Consider the following 19,288-nt stretch of genomic DNA (forward strand, 5'->3'; position numbering starts at 1 on the left):
GTTTACTTAATCAATTTAACTATTACTGAAGGCTACATCTCATTTGTCCTTAAAATATTCTATCTACAAAGGCAAGACATTCTTCTCTAAATCTAATTCTACAAATATTGTAGACTTACGTGAGTTTAGAGGTTTCATGAAGATTTCTCCTCTCTCTTTGATTAAGGCGTTTATAGAAGAAGGAACTAAACACATGAATTCTATCAGCATCTTCTTTTTTCAGTTTTTCAAGTACCAAATACCTTCATTTGAAAAATATGATTATTTGCATTTTCTAGGGAAGTTTTTCAACAGTCCCTACTTACTTTCTCTAACAGTGAAGTCAGAGGCTCATGGCAAACACAAAAAAACAGTAAAACCATGTCACCTATGTATAACAAAAACGTTTCTATACAGCAGGGGTGGTCAAACTGTGGCTTTCCAGTTGTCCATGGACTGCAATTTCCTATTTGACCGCCCCTGCTATATACTCACAGAACTCCCAAAGTCTGTAGGGAAACAGTAACATTTTTTAATTAACCAAAAGAAAAATACCATTATATGTTCTGATGAGAACCAGATATGCCCCTCTGGAAGCTGAGAACAGCTGAGCATAAATTTCAAGGGAAACCAAGGCCAGGTGAAATTAGCCTGTTCAAGCACCTGTGAGCTCTGAGAATCCTGAATGGGGAGATTCTGGGATATTTAAACTTCTACCCCCTCTCCACAATTTTTGCTGTGCCTCAGATTCAGTTCAGTTTATTTAGATATAAAACATCTTAAAAACCTTACCACATACAATACTAAGATCAACAAACAAATTTGAAGGTGTCATTATAATTCAACCTCGTTTAAGGACTTAACCATATGATTAGGTATGCTCAATGCCCTCATACAACATTTCGCAACGCCGCAAGTTATTTAGAAGAAGAGTTGGTTCTTATATGCCGCTTTTCTCTACCCGAAGGAGGCTCAAAGTGGCTTCCCTTTCCTCTCCCCACAACAGGCACCCTGTGAGGTGGGTGAGGCTGAGAGAGCCCTGATATAACTGCTCCGTCAGAACAGCTTTATCAGTGCTGTGGCGAGCCCAAGGTCACCCAGCTGTCTGCATGTGGGGGAGTGCAGAATTGAACCTGGCTCACTCCTGACCACTACACCAAACTGCCTTGATCTTCCTGGTGTTATATGTGAGCAAATATCATTATAGGAGGAGCAGTGCAATACTACATGCTCTACAGTCCCAAGCTTTCCTATTGGGCATGGACGCATCCATTGTGAATAAGAAAAGGTTGAGGGCAGTGCGCTGAAGCATGCCAAATATTCTTCAATATTTATGGAACTCTAGCAATAATCCGCTGGCAAGAAAGGGTTTTTGGAGAGGCATGTTACAATGTTATGCTGATGCAATCATGTTCTATTAAACTGAAGGGCCAGATCCCGCCACTTAAGTATTTCCTTCGCTTTCTGTAACAGGGCTGAAAGGAGAAACTGTTCTCCTTCAACTTTTCTTCAACAGTTCTTAGCCAATTTGAACAAAGGTTCGCCTGAATAATAAGAGAGGTAGGTTCTTTGGAGTTACAGTTTAGGTTTAACCAGTAAGTGGTTATTGGAATCCACATGCATGCCTCAAGTGAGACGATCCTTGCCTCCAGCCCGAGGAGAGCATTTGGTATACACTGAGAGACTCCAAATGTTGATCACAAAAACTTGGATTGCACTGTTTCCATAGGGTGAAGATCTTTATAAAAGACAGAGTTTATGTACCAAACCAGATTCACAAAAATGCTAGATCAGCTGTTACTACATTAATGATTTTAAATTTCCTAAGCCCAGTTCTGAATATGTTCACTCAACGATCAAGTCAAAACAGCAATCTCCCAATTAGCACTAATATTCCTGATATATATTTGAAGTCGGTATAAAATTGTACCACTTAATACAGAAAAAGCTTTGTTACCAGCACTTGATTATTCACAGCTCACACTGACCAGAGAGCAAGCTCCTCCTCAGACATCATACCCTGCTTCTTTGGATACATACATGTTCTACTTCCTTGTCAGTCACCATGATGTCTCCAGCCATTACTGGCCTTCTGAGAGCCACTACTCCCATTGATGCCATATTTAGGTACCTCTTTCCCCATCAGCCTACTTTGGGCTGTTAGGAACCACTTCTGCTGTTGGCATTTTGGTCAACTTGTTTGCCAGTGGAGTAGGAAGGCTCCATGGCTCAGAAGAAAGGTCCCATCATGCAAGAATCTGTTGCCATGACATTCTTAAAGTGGGGGATTGGTAGCTGAGGATTCCTCTGAGTAGGAGGTAGTATAAAGCAATATGCTCAAATATCTGATATGTTTGATTAATTAAATATCCTCCATTGGTGCCAGATACTAAAGATTTTACAGTATTTTAAAATTGGCTGATCGGCATCAACTGTAAGTTAAGAAATTCCAGTCATGACCCACCTAAATAGAATATCTTAAGATCTTTAAAACTTACTTTAAATAAAAATCAATGATGACATCATTTAAAAACTCTCCCTCATTTAAGCAATGGAGATCTTCATTGGTCACAGAAATGCCACCCTTTGCAGGTGGTGGAGGATAGACTATCAACCTGTAAAGAAAAGTACATTAAAATAATAAAACACTGTTTCATATACACACATATTAATATAATGTAGGGAGTAATACAAAATATTCTTACTTTTCTATAGGACCAATGAAGACTGTATGTGGCTCTCCACATTCATCATCATCAAAAAACTGGAATTGTGCTGCATTTCGAAGCTGCATTTTAGATTCAGCGACGACCTTAGAGAAAATGACATGACTTATTTACAATGCAATACAGACCATAAGACATTTGCTACCTTCATGCACACTTTTCTATATCCAAATGGAGTATTTATTCCAGCCTGTAATTCTTAACATTAAACATTCAGGTAAATATTGGGGAGGAATGCACTTGCTCTAGAACTCAGCTCTAATTACTAAAACATGTTTCTACAGTTGCATACCTTAGACTTCAAAATTTATAATATGAAATGAACTCTCAAATAGATGCTCTGACCTTCCTTAAAACTTTTCAGTCAAAAGATAAGGAATTTATTACAAGGTTCTTAAAAATTAGTGACATTACAACTTTAATGCAAATTAAGAGTAATACTTGTTTTGTTTTGCCTTCTTTGTGAGCAGAATTTCCTTTCGAAGTGTCTTCAAAAGATTTTGTGAAAGCCACAAGCCTACTATTTGCTTCTTCAAATGGAATTTTCACAAAGAAATCAGAAATATTGTTCCTGACCCCAATATCAGCAATTATTTTTTCAAAAATTGTATTTCCATGAGGATCAAGTCCTGTCTCAAAAATTAGAATGATGTATTGTTCTTCTGGATCTATGGGAGAAAAAGAAAGTTGAGGCAGTAGGCAGTTAAATTATTCCTTTGATATCTGAAGAAGTGACAAGTACAGTATCTTATGAAAGCTCATACCCTGCCACAAATTTCATTAGTTTGTAAGGTATTACTGGACTCTTGCTCTTTTTTACTTCGTATGATGTGAAATACATTTTACAGTTCAATCTCTTTTTTACATGTATCTATATGTATGTTTCAGAATTTCTGGATTATTTAGCCAGATATTAAAATGACTATTTATAGTCTCTCTGCAAATCAGTCATGCTCTCTCCTTTTGTATTTCTAAGGAACATACCAGGGGAGCATTACTCATCTCCTCCTGCAAGTAGTTATTTGAATTGTCCCTACACTGGAAGGTTAAAATCTCCCCACGGGGACAATGTATAACCTCCCTTTACATATTCAGTCTCAAGTTACATTTTAACAACTCAACCGAACAATTGTGCTGTGCTATTCAGATGCTTATTAAACCAAGCATTGGGGATTTTCTTTGCCCCTAAACAGCCTTTCTCAACTTTTTTTAACATTGAGAAACCCCTGAAATATTGTTCAGGCTTTGAGAAACCCCAGATGGCATGATCATGACAAAAATGTTTGGGAAGCACAATTGTGTCCATGCCCACCTGGGACCTCTCCCCTTCCAGGCCCATCACTGGCCATTGGGGGGGCAGGTCTACATGATCATATATGGCCATATCACCTGATGTTTAACAAATTTTAAAATTTAAAAATTAATTAACTTCCACCCATTTGGGAAATCCTTCCAGGGTTGTCAAGAAACCCCAAGGTTTCACAAAACCCCGATTGAGAAAGCCTGCCCTAAACATCTGATATCTCCCTTATATTTCCTGTTTATGATAGAGAAGCAAAAAATATTCCTCCTAGAAGTTTCAGTGAGTTAACAATGTAATTATTTATTCTGGAGGTACAAATGCAAATATATCATCAATGCACCCCAAATTTGGCTTCAAAGAACCATCAATTGCACCCTCCTTCAGTAGGGAGAGGGACATGCAAGTTAAGGTTTTGCTCATGCTCACCAAGAGTCTGAAGTGGGCCCTGTTTGTTTTGTTACTGATTAGGAAAACATGTCATCTTTACTCAACTTCAATCTGCATCATAGGAATTTAGAACCAAGTCTCATGCTCTAATCATTCATATGTCTACATTGTGACAATTGAGTAATTCTTTAGGCCTTTGGTTTTAGGACAAATTCCTTAAAAATATCTCAATATTTTCATATTAAAACCGAAGTGCAAATTAAATTGATTTTAGAATTTTAAAAATACAACATTAGAAATTGGCTATAGGCTAAAATTTATGCTGATTTATGAGAATGGGTGATACACTAAGCTCCCACGAGCAAATCTTTGCCACTTTCTCTTAGCAGACCCCTGCACTGCTTCTCTACCAGTAAAGCCACTGCTGAGGATGAAGTAAACCTCATGAGGCAAGGAGAGAGTATTCGGTTAAAGCATTCTATCCGTCACTTTAACCACATGGTATATTGATCTAAAAGTTCCATAACCCTCAGCTCTAGCTTTAGGCTGATGAGGTGACCAAGGGTCTGCTGGGGATAAAGATCCACTTGGACAAACTGCCTCATTATAGGAGCTTAGATCCAACCAATTAATTCAAGTACTGCATATACATTTTACTGGAAGTACAGTTATTTAAAAGCATAACTGAGCTTCCAAATTTTAGGAATAATTTTTCAAGGGAAATTGTGTACATACTAGGGTTAAAGGTTGCAGAACTGAGGTTTATAATATAAAAGTTCAGTTTGCATGAAAGATCCATGAGCATGTTGTAAAACCTACACTTAACTTTGATGGAACTGCAGTGCTGGGGAAGGATTTAGCCTTTGTTCTCTTATATTATTTGTGCAACAGAAAGTAGATCCTCAACTGCTACTAGCTCCAGTATGGAAAAATAGACAGATAAAGTACAGGCACCTGTCTTTGTTAACATGCTGGGACTAATGACAGAATCTGAGGGGCAGGGAAGATTTCCTACAAGGCAAATACTGAAAAAAGATTAAGCCCTTCCTTCTCCAGAGCTATAGCTCTGACTTCAATCTGGGTACCTCTGGCTGCTTTCTAGGGTTTGAAATTGGGAGCCCAGGTTAGAGATCACCTAAGTAATGTCAAGATTGATTAGCAGAACACACACACTGTAAGTGGAGCAAGCCAAAACATGTTACCTTGTTCTCAGAATCTCTCTCTATAGAAAATTATATATATCACATTACAGTAAAAAAGTATCATTCTAGTTATGTTAAAAAACACACCAAAAAAAACCACCTAGCTATCAGGACTGTTAACCTGATATTATTAACCTTAAAAATACACATGCAATGATGATGGTTAATCAGAGAACTCAACATCTGCAGAGTTATTTAAGAAACTGCTCAGAAAACTGTTAAGAAACTTAGTAGTAGTCTTTCTAAGCAGCACAGCTATCTACTTTTTAGGACATTGATTGGCATTATCAAGTCTGACTAGCAGGCAGAAGTTTACTTACTTGCTCCTTTACAGTCGTACCAGATATTATCCTTCTCTCTGCTCATCTTTAGTTGGGTTCTCAGAGTAAGGCAGGCAGCAGGTATAGTTTGCAGGAATACTACAGGCAACTTTCGCACACCACACCACTCGCACTTTGTAAGTTCAGCGGTTTTTAAATGAATGTCCCTAATGCCAATTTCTGATTCTAGAAAACATGTAAGAGTCCACTTTAGGTCAAGGATACATTTACCTTTATTTAACAGCTGTGTGTACTAAAAACCAAAGTAGAAAACACATGCTAACAGCTACCCTTGTATGAACAGATGGAACTATAACCAGAATTGTTCTGCATTCCTTGATCCAGGAAAACCAGAGTTTTGCCAGTGGCAAAACATTGTGGATAATAATTAATGTGTAAAAGCCATAAAAAATGTTAAGAGCAATGGCACACACTGCAAAACAAAACAAAAAAAAATACTGTGCAGCCACAGAAATACGGAAGCAACCTAAAACAGCAGTAAAATCCCACTGTCTGCTCACCACTGTCCTCACTTCATGAGATTTAGCTTGCCTACTGCCACCCCATTGCTTCCCCAATACACAATGCAATGGTCAGAGGTAGGTGGCAAAGTAGGTAGACAAGTAGGCAGACAAAACCAAAGTGGGGGAAATACAAGTAACAGGCAGAATGAACACTTAAAGGAGTGAGCAGGAGAAAACAGGCGAGGGATGGCGAGGGAGAAAAGCCAGAGAGAAATATTATTTCCTCTCCTCTCCTGCATATTAAAAAGGTCTCAAAAATGGAGATTTAGACAATATTACTTCTCTTCTTTGAACTAATCAATGTTACCAGGTGGGGGGAAAAACCCTGCGTAACACAGAATTCAAATAAGTCACAGCAGATAAGGCTGAACTATTTGTTCCACAACAAATACAACATTCCCAACCCAGAACTCACAATTGGGCTTACTGGTCTACTAATGTAATTTCACTTCAAACATGAAGAGTCCTCTGTTCAAATCCCAGACACATCCTGCTTGCTCTTTGTGGTGGGGGTGGGAGTGTAGAGGCTCATATTCTTTTAGGGAGAAACTGTAGCTCAGAGGTAGTACATGTGCTTTACAAGTGGTTGGTCCAGCTCCTTTCACTGGGGAACCATATTCCAATCTGCCCAAATACTTTTAAATGTCACAACAAACTGGAGCTTAATGCAAAGCTTCACACGTGAGAGGACCTCATTCCCACCACACAGAGGAGCAAGACAACCATCTGCAGTCATCATTCCTGCATGCAGCGTGTCTTAAATTTGAATGTAGGACAATGGATTCATATGCGCTAACAAGTGGAGAAAACCAAGAGAAATAATATGCTCACCTTCTAGACGTATCTTAATATAATCAAGGCAAAACTGAAAAGAAAAACCAGTGGACCAATGGTCAGTTTCAAAAGATGTGCCAGACATTACAACCTGATAAATTTCTGACTCACTACCTGCTTTCAGCCTGACTTTAATCAGTACAATGCAAGAGTAGATTGAACCATATGAAAACACACTGTACATGTACAGAGTGTTAGTATCTGTTCTAGCAGGATTTCACAGAACACAGCCAGCATACTGTACTTCTGGTCATTTCCTTGTTTCCATGGAGAACTTGGAAACTTCAGGAGAAACAGGTAGAGGCTAATTCATGTTAACTTGTGTCTCACGTTTCAGATAACTGCCTCCCAAACAGGTTCAAGAGACACAAGCCGTTGCTCTCACCCTTATAAGATACAATTAAAAGGTTGGGGGGGGGCACAATCACTTATAGAAAGCCAGGCTTTATATCTAGTTTGAACCAAGCTGACTTTTCTTTGCTAGTATTTAGACTATGTTTCAAGTGTTCTTTGGATGTCTGGTCATTGGCACAGGTCCGAGTGTCTTTCCCCTGACTTCTATAACCTTGAACAGTCAGGTGCATTTTTTAAATGCTACTAGAATTCAATAACCCCACTAAACATGGATTGGATCTGCTCAGCTAAGTGCAGCACAGCAGATTCATGTTCTCCAATACAAGGCTCAACACTTGGCTGAACAGTGATCCAGTGCCAAGTCTCTGTTTTTAACAACAATCAATCTACTTTTGTTTTTCACTTTACAGAAAATTCCCTGGGAATATCCATTATGGCACATTTCTCTTCATATATGTGTGAACATTCATTCCAGTATTCTTTTGAGAAAGTGAAATATATTTCATAATGTTTTTTCTCCTTCTCTGGTGTGCTTAGAAGCCAGGCTGTGCTTAGAAATGCACTCCAAAAGGATACTGGACCACAGTTTGTTATCAGCCTTGAACTCTGAATGAACAGAGCCAACAGATCCTGCTTTAGCCTAGGATGTTGGAGATATGGTGTTTTTTTTGTTTAAATTACATTTGCATTGCTTCGTAATCCACAATTGTATAAAATGAGTAAATAAGTAAAGTTCGCACTGGTAAAAACAGACCCCCCCCCCAAACTTCAGAAGCAACTCTTGTTGTGCAGCTCCATACAGCTACCCTACATAGCCCCATCCAGTTCATTCTTAACCTCTATATTAGAATATGATGTCTGACTCTGGTAATCTTTCCTATCTTCCTTTGCAACTGAAGCTCATGTTGTTGACCTAGCTACACAAATCATTCCCTTTGGGCTGCATAGCTGGATGGGCACCCGCATCTATTATCACTATCTATCACTGCTATCTCCAGCAAAATTCAGTCTTTTCACCATGAGTCCTGTCGCTTGCCTGCACACTTCCCCTCTTTCCCACATTCTTTCTGTCATTCATCAGGGCTGTGATGAGTCCAAGGTTACCCAGCTGGCTGCATGTGGAAGAGCAGGGAATCAAACTCAGCTTGCCAGATTAGAAACTGCCACTCTTAACCACTACACCAAGGAGTCCAAAGTGGTTTACAAACACTTCTTTCTCTTTCTCTCCCCACAACAGATACCCAGTGAAGTAGGTAGGGCTGAGAGAGCTCTAACAGAATAACCCTAAGAGAATTGTACCTAGCCCAAGGGCATCCAGCTGGCTGCATGTGGAGGAGTGGAGGATTAAACCTGGTTCTCAAGTATAGAATCCACTGCTCTTAACCACAATGCCATGCTGGCTCTTAATTAGGAGGCACTTTTATACTACTTCCTGTCATAAATCAAGAAGTAAGAAAGTCCAAATTTAAACCATGTACTTACAATTACAGGATCTACCACCATTCTGCGCAGTGTTCCTATTCTTATGCTACGACAGTTTAGGATGACACTTTCACAAGAGTTCTGATACTTTAAAGACACAACATCAGCTGAGTGATAACTTTGTGCTGTTTCTTGAGTGATAACTTTGCGACGTTTGACTGGAGCACTGGATACAACATTGCCAAACTGTAAAGCAATTATTATTGTCAGAATTTCTCAAAATATTTATTATTCTAACCAAAGGTCTCAACAGGTAAAGCTTTAAAAAACAAACTCGTATACAATCAAACATTTTCTAATTGCTAACAGATACAATCTTTTGACAAGAGCCCAAGGAGGAAATATATGCACCTGACCGTGTTTTCAAATGCGATCTGTCTTCTTACCGTCTGCCTGATTGTGCTGTTAAGTTATACTTAACAATTACTCACAGATCATAGATCTAATCATGACTACTCCATGACAAAACAATTTATTTATTAAAATCCTTGAAACTGGCATTTTCCTTTGTGGTTCAAGGTGGCTTACATGCTCTAATAAAAGCAGCATGCTTCAATAAAAACAAAACAAAACCAGTAAGGGTGTCTGTAGTTCACATTTCATTCAATTTCCTAGCAAGTGAAACAGACTTACACTGCCTCCTACAAAGCTCAAAGGTCAATGTCTCATTCTTGGGTGAGCCAGAGCCATAACATAGGAGTTACTACTGAAAAGGAGTTGGCTCTAGTGGATGACAGGTGGGTGACAAGATCAGGAATAACCAGGAGGTGGCAGGCTGAGAACAATAACTAGTGCATCACAGCATGTGGATCCCAGCCCATAAAGGACTTTAAAAGTTACAACCGGTACCTTGAATTGTACTCTGAAATTATTTGACAACCAATGTTGCTTTCAAAAACAGACATTAGGGTTGAATTCAATATTCCACAGAAGCAACAGATAACACATCTTTCTGTGTTCCTCCCCAAAAGTGATTATTGAATCAACTATTGAATCAAGTAAGAGAATGATTAAGATAATGGTTATCCAGAGTTAGGAAAGCTATGTTAAGACTGGATGGTTCCTTCACTACATAATTTACAAAGCAATCCTATATAAACTTCCTCTAATCCAAGTCAATAGAGTTAGCCTGTAATAACTGCATAGACTTGCACTGTAAGAGTCTTGGCAGGCATTGTAGAACATGAGAAACGGATTGTCTTTCTATAGTGTTTCTATGATTCTCCAATCATTTATATTTACACATTTTAATATAATTTTCAGGATTTTATTTGCATTACCATGCCTAATATGTTTCATTTGTTTTAGAAGTCTGACTTTGCATTATTCATATTGCTCATTGGATATCCTTGCATGTTCTGAATATATAAATGTCATGAAGTCTAAAGGCATACTTTAAATAATGAATAGCTTTTAGCACTTTTAGAATCAACTGTTATTGGGAATACATTCTTTTAAAAGAATTGCTGCCATGGCTTTTTAGTCTTTAGATTAACATACCGTGAAAGTTGTCCCCTTTGACAGCACTTAAGGAGCCTGCTCATGGTGCATTTTTGTCTTTGTTTATCCAATTCTTGCAGTGGTGCTCAAACTAAAAAACAAAAATCCCCACCATGAAATCCTTACAATAAAGTGCCATTAAGTGGGACAATTTTCGATTTGTTTTAATTGTATTAATCTTCTTTGGAGACACTGTTTACCAATGGCAGTTCATCCTTACTGGTAGCACTGTTTAAGCCTCTGTCTTATGGCTGCTTTTTATACTGCTTTGGTAACACAAGAACACTGGGAATGTGGGAGGTAGGACCATGTGGAAAAACCACATTGACACCATCCTGTTTCCACCCAGTAATCTAACCTGATAACAGTGTGGTTGACCCCAGATGAGCCTTCTTCTCTAACATGGTTCTTCTTGCTCAACCAAAGCAGTGCAGATAACAGCCATGGGTAAATGGTTCCCCACAGTTCAACCAAGCATAAACATGCCTCAACAGTGGTCAACAATTTTAACTGTTCTAGAATATCTATTTGTTCCCAATGGGACTTCACTCCCCCCCCCCCCCCCTAAAAACAGCCTTCCATCCTTCCTTCAATATCGAATCACTTTTGAAAATCTGCCAGGTACAAAAGCAGCTTGCCACAAAACCTGAAAAATCTGATGGTTTTCAAAAGCCTTATATGGGGCATATTATTAATTGCACACTTCTTCCATGTGGTTAAGGCATATTAGTTAACATGCACAGATGTTAAGATAATCCAGTAGACACAAAGTACTGCAAAGTTTAATGTAGAACACAACACAAAGTAGGCTGAATATTTTTTAAAAAATATAATGCCACACAAACATCTGTACATGTTTGCATATAATTAATGCACATATTCTCCATTTAAAGGCTCTTTCTGCCAGCAGCCTTTAATTTCTTGGCCATTGTCTGAAATACTTACACACACATTTCAAACTAAGAATTGAGGGGCTACCTGGTCTTTCATTCTTGCTTTTCTTGGCAAAATGACGGCAGGTTCTGTGTCTGCTGTAATACTAGTCAGTCTCTGTTCTATTCCGCAAGTGTTCTCCTTCAAGGCTGCCTCCACCTTCCCCGTAGAAGGCGCAGGTGAAGAACAGGCTGAATCTGCAGGACGTGGCGATATGCTCTCCATTCTGTTAGTGCTGCCAATTTCATCTTCCTCTTCATCATCACTGGACAAAACAACTGAAAGGCAAAACATTTGATCAACTTCCAAGTTTAATAACAAGTGATGATCTTGGCAAACAGTAACAAAAGACATTCAATTCTGGAGTCTTCTCTATCTGCTATGCTGTCTCCCAAGCTTAAGAAAACAATTCTGATCTATGCTTTTGTGCAAGGATTGTCCCCCACAGATGATCACTTCCAAGTGTAAGTACTATTTCATTTTCACTAGCACAGAAGTATTCTGGTTTGCTCAAGAGGGAACTTTTCAATAACTGAGCACTATGTATCTATCTTATTGAATGACACCTGACATATTTACTCCTTAATATAAACAGTTTACAGTTTAATTTGTACCCATCTTCAAATGAAAATATACTTACTTGGATCATTTAGTTCAGATGCTATTGAACTCTTCTGCCTCAAGTTTCCAGTAATTTTAGAACCAACTTTTCCATTTGGCCGCAATATAGTAGTCCCTATATCTCGCCTCACTATGCAATCAGATGAAACTGTCCCAGGAAAAGACCCATAAAACTTCTTTGCATTTAGTCCTGAATTTAAAGTTTTTTGTCCTGCTGCATTCTCATGTATTGGCTCTCGTGCTAAAGGTCCCAAAGAATCGTTTAGTGTAATACTTTGCATGGAGTGTCTTGGCAAAGCCCCAAGACAAAGATTTTCACCCCTTTGGCATTTGGTCTGACTTTCACTTGCTTTCCCATTGCATGGGCAAACCGGAGAATAATTATTTTGTTCCAAGCCCTAGGACAAGAGAAAATAATTTATTGTACATGTATTTTCAACAGAAACTATCTAGTAAGTGTTAGGTGCTTTGAAAATAAGAATTAAAATGAGAATCAACATTGTTCACACTCTACTTCTGGAGTTCTGCTCTGCAAGTTGATGAACTTCAGTGGGCATCCAGACAGAAGAAGGATCAAACCCCTAAAATGAGAATCTAGGTGATTCATCCAACAGGTTCAAGTAGTAGGCCACATAATTTAAATTAATTCCTAGAAAGACCTCAAACTCCATCCTAATGCTTTTCTCAAGCACTTGCGTTTCACCTGACCTTCTCTCTTTAGTTTCATCATTTCTGCACCCGATTCCCAATCCATAAACTCTATTCTGCTCTCTTACCCAATAATTACAAGAACTGAGGGATCTTCTGCTAAATGGAATCAATATTATATTTACTAGTGTCTTATCCTCTCATTCCATGACATGGAGGGGGTGGCAGCGGGGGAAACAGGAATGAAGCACAGACCAGTATAGCAAACCAAGAGGTATTTAGAAATAAGTTTTATGAAGTATACTAAAGTAATATTTTACATTTTAAAAACAATGTTTACAAAAACATCAGGATAGCTATCTGTTAGCCTAACACTAAAAACAAAAGGTTTAGCCTTCTAATAATGCCAACATTAGAGTTTTAACATATAACCCACCTCAAGGAGGGTTACACACTTTTTTGTAGCAGGAGATGGAAGCAAACAAGATTGGTTTAAATTGCAGTGACGCTTCAGCTGTACCTTCCTCATAATTCCTGAGTCTGACTCTGACCCAGATTCTTCTGTATTCTCCATCACACTTTCTGGAATGGAAAAGGAAGCTCATTATGAACTATTATATGCCCTTCATTAAAGAGTAACATAGGAACAATTTACTCTTCTATAGCCGATTAAGAAAAACATGAAAAAGTCAGCAACTGCCCACACCCATATCTCACTGTGACATTAATCTTTCAAGGAGAGCCAGTGTCGTGTAGTGATTAAGAACGGCAGTTTCTACCAGGCAAACCAGGTTTGATTCCCTGCTCCTCCACATAAAGCCAGCTGGGTAATCATGTGCTCATCGCAGCCCTGTCAGGCTCCCTCAGCTTCGTCTACCTCACAGGGTGTCTGTTGTGAGAGGAAGGGAAGGCAATTGTAAGCCACTTTGAGGCTTCTTTGGGTAGTAAAAAGCGAGGTATAAAAACCAACTCTTTACCTCTGTCTTCAAAGTATTTCCCCAAACATGATTACCGCTCACTCCAAAGGCTAACAAAGAAACAGGGAACCTTGTGGCAAAAAAATAGTTTAAGGATCTTTGTGGCTGGAGAAACATGATGTTTGTCGTGCGTACTGATAACTGGTGAAGGAATCCCTTTGTACAAGGTCGGATAGTAACTCGGTCAAAGTGCATGCCTAGGGCACAGACAGACAGCAAAGCCCTTGCTCTTCTCAATTAATACGAACAACTTTATATTTAAATTAAATAAAGGCCTAATTCAGTTGTTTGCTCCTCTATATATTCCCCTGAAGAAGTGGATGCAAAACATGCTGAGCTCCTGGGTCCTGATGGGAGTTATGTACACACTTTGTGATTTATTTATTAGATCTTTATACTGCCGTCCCATACGGCTCAGGGTGGTTCACAGAAAACATTGCAGGAGTAATACATAGAACAGTCTAAATGCATAACAGTCATAAATAACATCCTTACCATTGTTCAGATTAAAATTTTGGAAAAGCCCCTGTGGGCGGAGTGCTGTCTGGGACATGTCCATTGTTCAGCCTGTGATTCCGCACACACGGGCCAATCCAGTCGCACCCAGACTAGATTAGGCTGGCCCCTGGAGCGCCTGCCTCCAGGAGCCGGCCGCGAGGCGCTCAGCCAGCCTCGAGCCCAGATGCTGCCTGGCCGCTGAGGACAGCACTCCTCCAGTGCCCTGCCTTGCCCACCACACCCGACAGTGGCCGCGGCAGGCTGGCCACCTCCACAGACATCACCCCAGCCTCCACTAGGGCTACAGGCTCGGCTGCCGCACACCACGATGCCCGGCGGCCTTGCCCTTTCCCCAGCTGGAAGCACAATGCACAGCTCCAGCACCACGCATCAACCTGCCCACCTCTAAAAGCCTTGCCGCAGCCGCAAGCCGGGACTCCAGGTAAGCGGGCAGCGGGCCCCTCTGTGGGTTCAGGCTCATACCTGCGGGACCGCTTGGTTGCTTATGCCCCCCGCAGGGCACTCCGCTCTGCGGGTATGAATTTACTGGTTGTCCCGGGCCCACGGGATGTGCGCCTGGCCTCGACCCGGGCCAGGGCCTTTTCAGTCCTGGCCCCAACCTGGTGGAACGAGCTCCCAGAAGAGCTAAGGGCCCTGCAGGATCTACCAGCTTTCCGCAGGGCCTGTAAGACGGAGCTCTTCCGCCAGGCATATGGTTGAGGCCAGGGCAGCTCTCCCACTAACCCATCAGAGGATCCCCTCCAATATTGAGATCTCTAACACCGAGATCATGGTTAGATCTATTGTATTGGTGCCACCCTCTTCTGAACATTATTCTCTCCACCAGGCTGAACTAAGATCAGAATTGTGACCACCGCCGCTATATGTTATGTGATATGTTATATGTAACTTTTAATTGGGGTTTTTATGGGGATTTTATTGTGTTTTAACTATTTATGTTGTAAACCGCCCTGAGACCTATCGGGAGAAGGGCGGTCTAGAAATTAAATAATAATAATAATAATAATAATAATAATAATAATAATAATATCAACAATAAACTAATAGTGGCTTCAAATAGAATAACTCAAAAAGAACAACAACCCCCAGCGAGGTCAGGCTGCTTCAGGATATGAAGGCGGTGTCTGGGGGGAGGGGGAGAACAGCGGATGTTGTTGGGTCAGTTGGACTCAAACAAATGCCTGGTGGACAAGCTGCTTTTTGCAGGCCCTGAGAAATTGTGGGAGTTCAGGCAGGGCCCTGATCTCTTCAGGGAACTCGTTCCACAAGGTGGGGGCCCTTGTTGAGGACTGATGTGCTTCTTTGGGGCCAGGGATCACTAGCTGGTTGGTGTTGGCAGAGCGTAGTGCTCTTTTGGGGGTGTAGCCAGAGAGACGGTCTCTCGGGTACACTCTCAGGTACATGGCCTTGAAGGTGAGAACCAAAATCTTAAGCCTGATTCGGAATTCAATTTGGAGCCAGCTGAGTTGTTGGGATACAGGCCAAATATGAGATCTCTAAGATGTATTACTGAGAAACACGGCCATAGCGTTCTGTACCAGTTGTAGTTTCCATATCAAGGTGGGCCTGCATAGAGCGAGTTGCAGAAGTCTCTTGTGACTTTTACATGATCCTTTGATTACTTATTGAGTATACTGGGTTTGAGAATCGTTTTGTAGGGTTTGTATATTGTTATTAAAATTGTATGTATACTTTTTTCAATTGGTATAGATTTGTGTATTTGAGGTTCTTTGTGGTTTGCACATTATCCACTCCAAAGGCTGGCATTCTTTACTAAAATAAAATTCTATTGTACCCACTTAAAAATTCTGTTGGTAAGCATTATTTCATTTTTAAAAACTGGATGAGTTAGTGTAGTCTATAATTTAATGATATGTCTACTCTGACACAGAATGGGGAAAATAATTCATTACATATCAGAGAAACTCAAGGCTTGGCTGCACAAGATCTCTTAAGAGAAGGGAAGATTAAACAGTACTCAATCATACAGAAACCCAGCCTTTCAATGGTCACACAAATTCTATCCAGTGAAACAGTGAATCTGTAGCTCATTGAATAGATCAGAGAATTTGTATTTTCTAGGTTACAAAAAAATTCCACTCCCACTCCACAAACAAATAAAGGCTGGGTGGGAGACAGGTAAAACCTGTAGGGTAATAGAAAAACAAAAGCTGCAACTTCGCCCACAGTCCTGTCAAAAATTAAACACACTTATTTTGAATAAGCTATATTTCCTGATGCTCACCAAGGACACTAATTCAAGCTCTGTCAGGATGAGAACAATGAACATATTTTAGCTGATGACAAAATATCTAGTGCATGTCAGTGCAGTATAAACACTAAGAATAATTGTTTGACTAAGCCAATGTAAAGAATCTGTGTAACATATAATGGGCAACAACTCAAATTATGCCTGTGACCAAAATTAAATGTAAAAACTTACGCATTTCATGAAGCTGGGACAGTCTACTGAAATCAGTGTCTATCTTCTGAATATTAGGAGGATATTCTTTTCTGGGGAAAACAAATTAGTAGTTTTATTCAACACTAATCTATTTACAGTTTAAATATGAATACACTTATTTGGATATCACAGGTGTCCATTTACATTTTACCATATAGAACTTTAATTTTATAATAATGAACTTTTAACATCTAGATATCTGTCTACATATTCAAGCAATCTAAATGCAATCAAACTTCAGATCTGAACTTGTTCAATTCAATAAAAATAAAATGGATTATTTAAAACCCTTTTTTCCAATTTACTAACAGACTTTCTTAAGATTTTCAGCAGTTGCTTACACATTTTTTCTGATCATAAAAAACGTACATTATTCAGCATTACAAAGGTAGAGTTTAGCAGAAAGACTCTTTACCACTATTGGTGCGTGTGTATGATTTAAACAGCATGTGAAATAGGGTACAGTTTACAGTTGCTTATACTGCTGAATTGCAAACTCTTAGGCTCCTGAAGCAAAGCCACCTTTTCACCGGTAAGGTTCAAGATATACAATCTTGTATTTATCTATGGTGAGCAGCAACTATCGCTCGTGGCCTGGCAAGCTTCTTGCAGCAGGGGGGGGGAAGAGGCAGGCACGGTTGCTGGCGGCCTGGCACCGGGCTTCGGACCGGGGGTTGGCGACCCCTGGCCTATAAGACCCTTTCTACAGGGGATAAGTTATTTGCATTACAATTGGCACTAAGAGAAAGCATCTATTTAATAAAGATGTATGTTTATAATTATACAGAGAAGCTGAAACCAAAAAGATATATCCAAGTGCTAGGTTTTCATGTTAATTTTAATGTCAAAGTTTTACAATCAAATATTCACCTCAAGGTAGCAGAAGCAATTACTTAGATTTTATTAGAAATATAAATATAAGAAATATAGTTTGCCCTGTTTCTACTATGATCGAAATTAAAATCTGATAATGTAAAATAATGTTTTAAAAGTTACATTTTTACTCTTTCATATCTCCCAATCTTTGATCCTCTTCTGGCATTACAAAAGTTCTAGTGACTAGAAATACAATGTAATAAAATCCCACAAAGATATGTAAATTACATGACTGTCATAAACATGAACTGGTTATTCCACTTCCATTCATCATGAAGTATTACAACTATTTACATTGGTAGCTAAAATGGCTAAAAGAAATATCAAATTAAAAAAGGCTGTGTGTTGTTTTTTTGTTTTGTTTATTAGCCTAGACAATCACTTTACCTAATAGGAAAGGGGATCAGAGAAGTAAACCTAAAACTGAGTTTTCTTCTACTGATGCAAGAATATGCACACCGCTGATCTATTGTGAAATACACTTTTCATAGCTAAGAGTTACTTCTCCAATTTCTGGGCATTTATCTTACTTAATTGCATGGAGTATGGCTCATTCTTCCTTTGAGTACGTTTCTCTGTTAATAGCCTTTACTATTTTTTATCTTTTGAAGTATGACATACTATTTTGAATTAAGTGGTCTGTTATGTGTCTCTGAGTATTTGAGTATTCGAGCTGGAAAAGCAACTCAAATTTTAATAAATAAGCTGATTAACTCAAATTACTCAATTAATTCAATTACACTACGGTTCAACATTACCATAGAAAGGAATATTGGCACTTATCATGAAGGTTCTTTCTGCTTTGAGGAAGAGAGGGCATCTTGACATGGGTAATTCCTACTGCCCATCAAGGAGGCAGGACTAAACTTCTTCTGGACTTCCTGTCTCTTGGGCAGACTCACCCATTTACCTCAGTTGGTAAATTCCTGAAGTATCTACAGTAAAATACTAAGTAAACTATTCAACATTTTAGGATACCAGAAACAAGAAATTAATAATGTGGGGTGGGAGTTTGTCATCATCCCCTCTATAAATCAGAGTGGGACAAAATGCCCTTCCTTCCTCAGAGCAAAAGGAACCCTCACAGAAAGTGTCAATGAACCTTTCTCATTCTGAGGGGGAGGGCATCTTGACATGGGATGTCCAAAAGCAGTTGTATTCCGTACTGGTGGGAAAATTAGTTCACCTGCATTGCTTGCCATCTTGCTCTTCTTCCAAAGAATGTGTCAGCTGTGGCAAAGGTATTCATTTTGTACTGTCTGACAAAGGTTGAAAGAAGAGGCTGTGTGGCACAGAGATTTCATCAATGGAGGCTTTGGCATCCAATGTAACTTAAGTTGCAGTACTACAAATCCACACTGTACTTTAATCTTGTTAGTTTGGCAAGCATGTGAGATAAAAAGCCTCAGCATCTTATTTATTGCCACCTAGTCCCCTTGCTGAAATGAAGAGAGACTCTGTTTTAATAAGTGACACTGTGTGTCTAATGTAGATCCTTAGGGCGATGTGAGGATCTGGTATGTGCCACTGCTCTTTTTTGGGGTAGGATGGTCTGGGGCAGAATGACGGCGATGAAAGCAGTAGGAGAAAGTATTGCTCTTCAGACTAAATGTTGGGGATACATTCTTAGGATCACTTT

General features: G+C 39.4%; 1 protein-coding gene across 9 annotated transcripts in view; it reads right to left on the minus strand.

Annotated features, from left to right (window-relative positions):
• Nucleotides 1–19,288, minus strand: part of SENP6 (SUMO specific peptidase 6) — a 77,610-nt gene that overhangs the window by 13,905 nt on the left and 44,417 nt on the right. For 7 of the 9 annotated variants that reach the window (XM_077306403.1, XM_077306413.1, XM_077306397.1 and 4 more), the window contains 11 exons: nucleotides 16,753–16,823; nucleotides 13,250–13,395; nucleotides 12,185–12,563; nucleotides 11,590–11,822; nucleotides 9,112–9,297; nucleotides 7,273–7,306; nucleotides 5,918–6,103; nucleotides 3,147–3,373; nucleotides 2,685–2,791; nucleotides 2,478–2,594; nucleotides 120–242 (listed from right to left, as the gene is read on the minus strand). In XM_077306403.1, coding sequence (XP_077162518.1) covers nucleotides 120–242; nucleotides 2,478–2,594; nucleotides 2,685–2,791; nucleotides 3,147–3,373; nucleotides 5,918–6,103; nucleotides 7,273–7,306; nucleotides 9,112–9,297; nucleotides 11,590–11,822; nucleotides 12,185–12,563; nucleotides 13,250–13,395; nucleotides 16,753–16,823 — 1,809 coding nt within the window. The remainder of the gene's footprint in view (nucleotides 1–119; nucleotides 243–2,477; nucleotides 2,595–2,684; nucleotides 2,792–3,146; nucleotides 3,374–5,917; nucleotides 6,104–7,272; nucleotides 7,307–9,111; nucleotides 9,298–11,589; nucleotides 11,823–12,184; nucleotides 12,564–13,249; nucleotides 13,396–16,752; nucleotides 16,824–19,288) is intronic. The other 2 variants (XM_077306433.1, XM_077306424.1) reach the window with 1 other exon arrangement.

This window comes from Paroedura picta, chromosome 1 (genome assembly GCF_049243985.1).
Source record: "Paroedura picta isolate Pp20150507F chromosome 1, Ppicta_v3.0, whole genome shotgun sequence".
Classification (NCBI taxonomy): Eukaryota; Metazoa; Chordata; class Lepidosauria; order Squamata; family Gekkonidae; genus Paroedura; species Paroedura picta.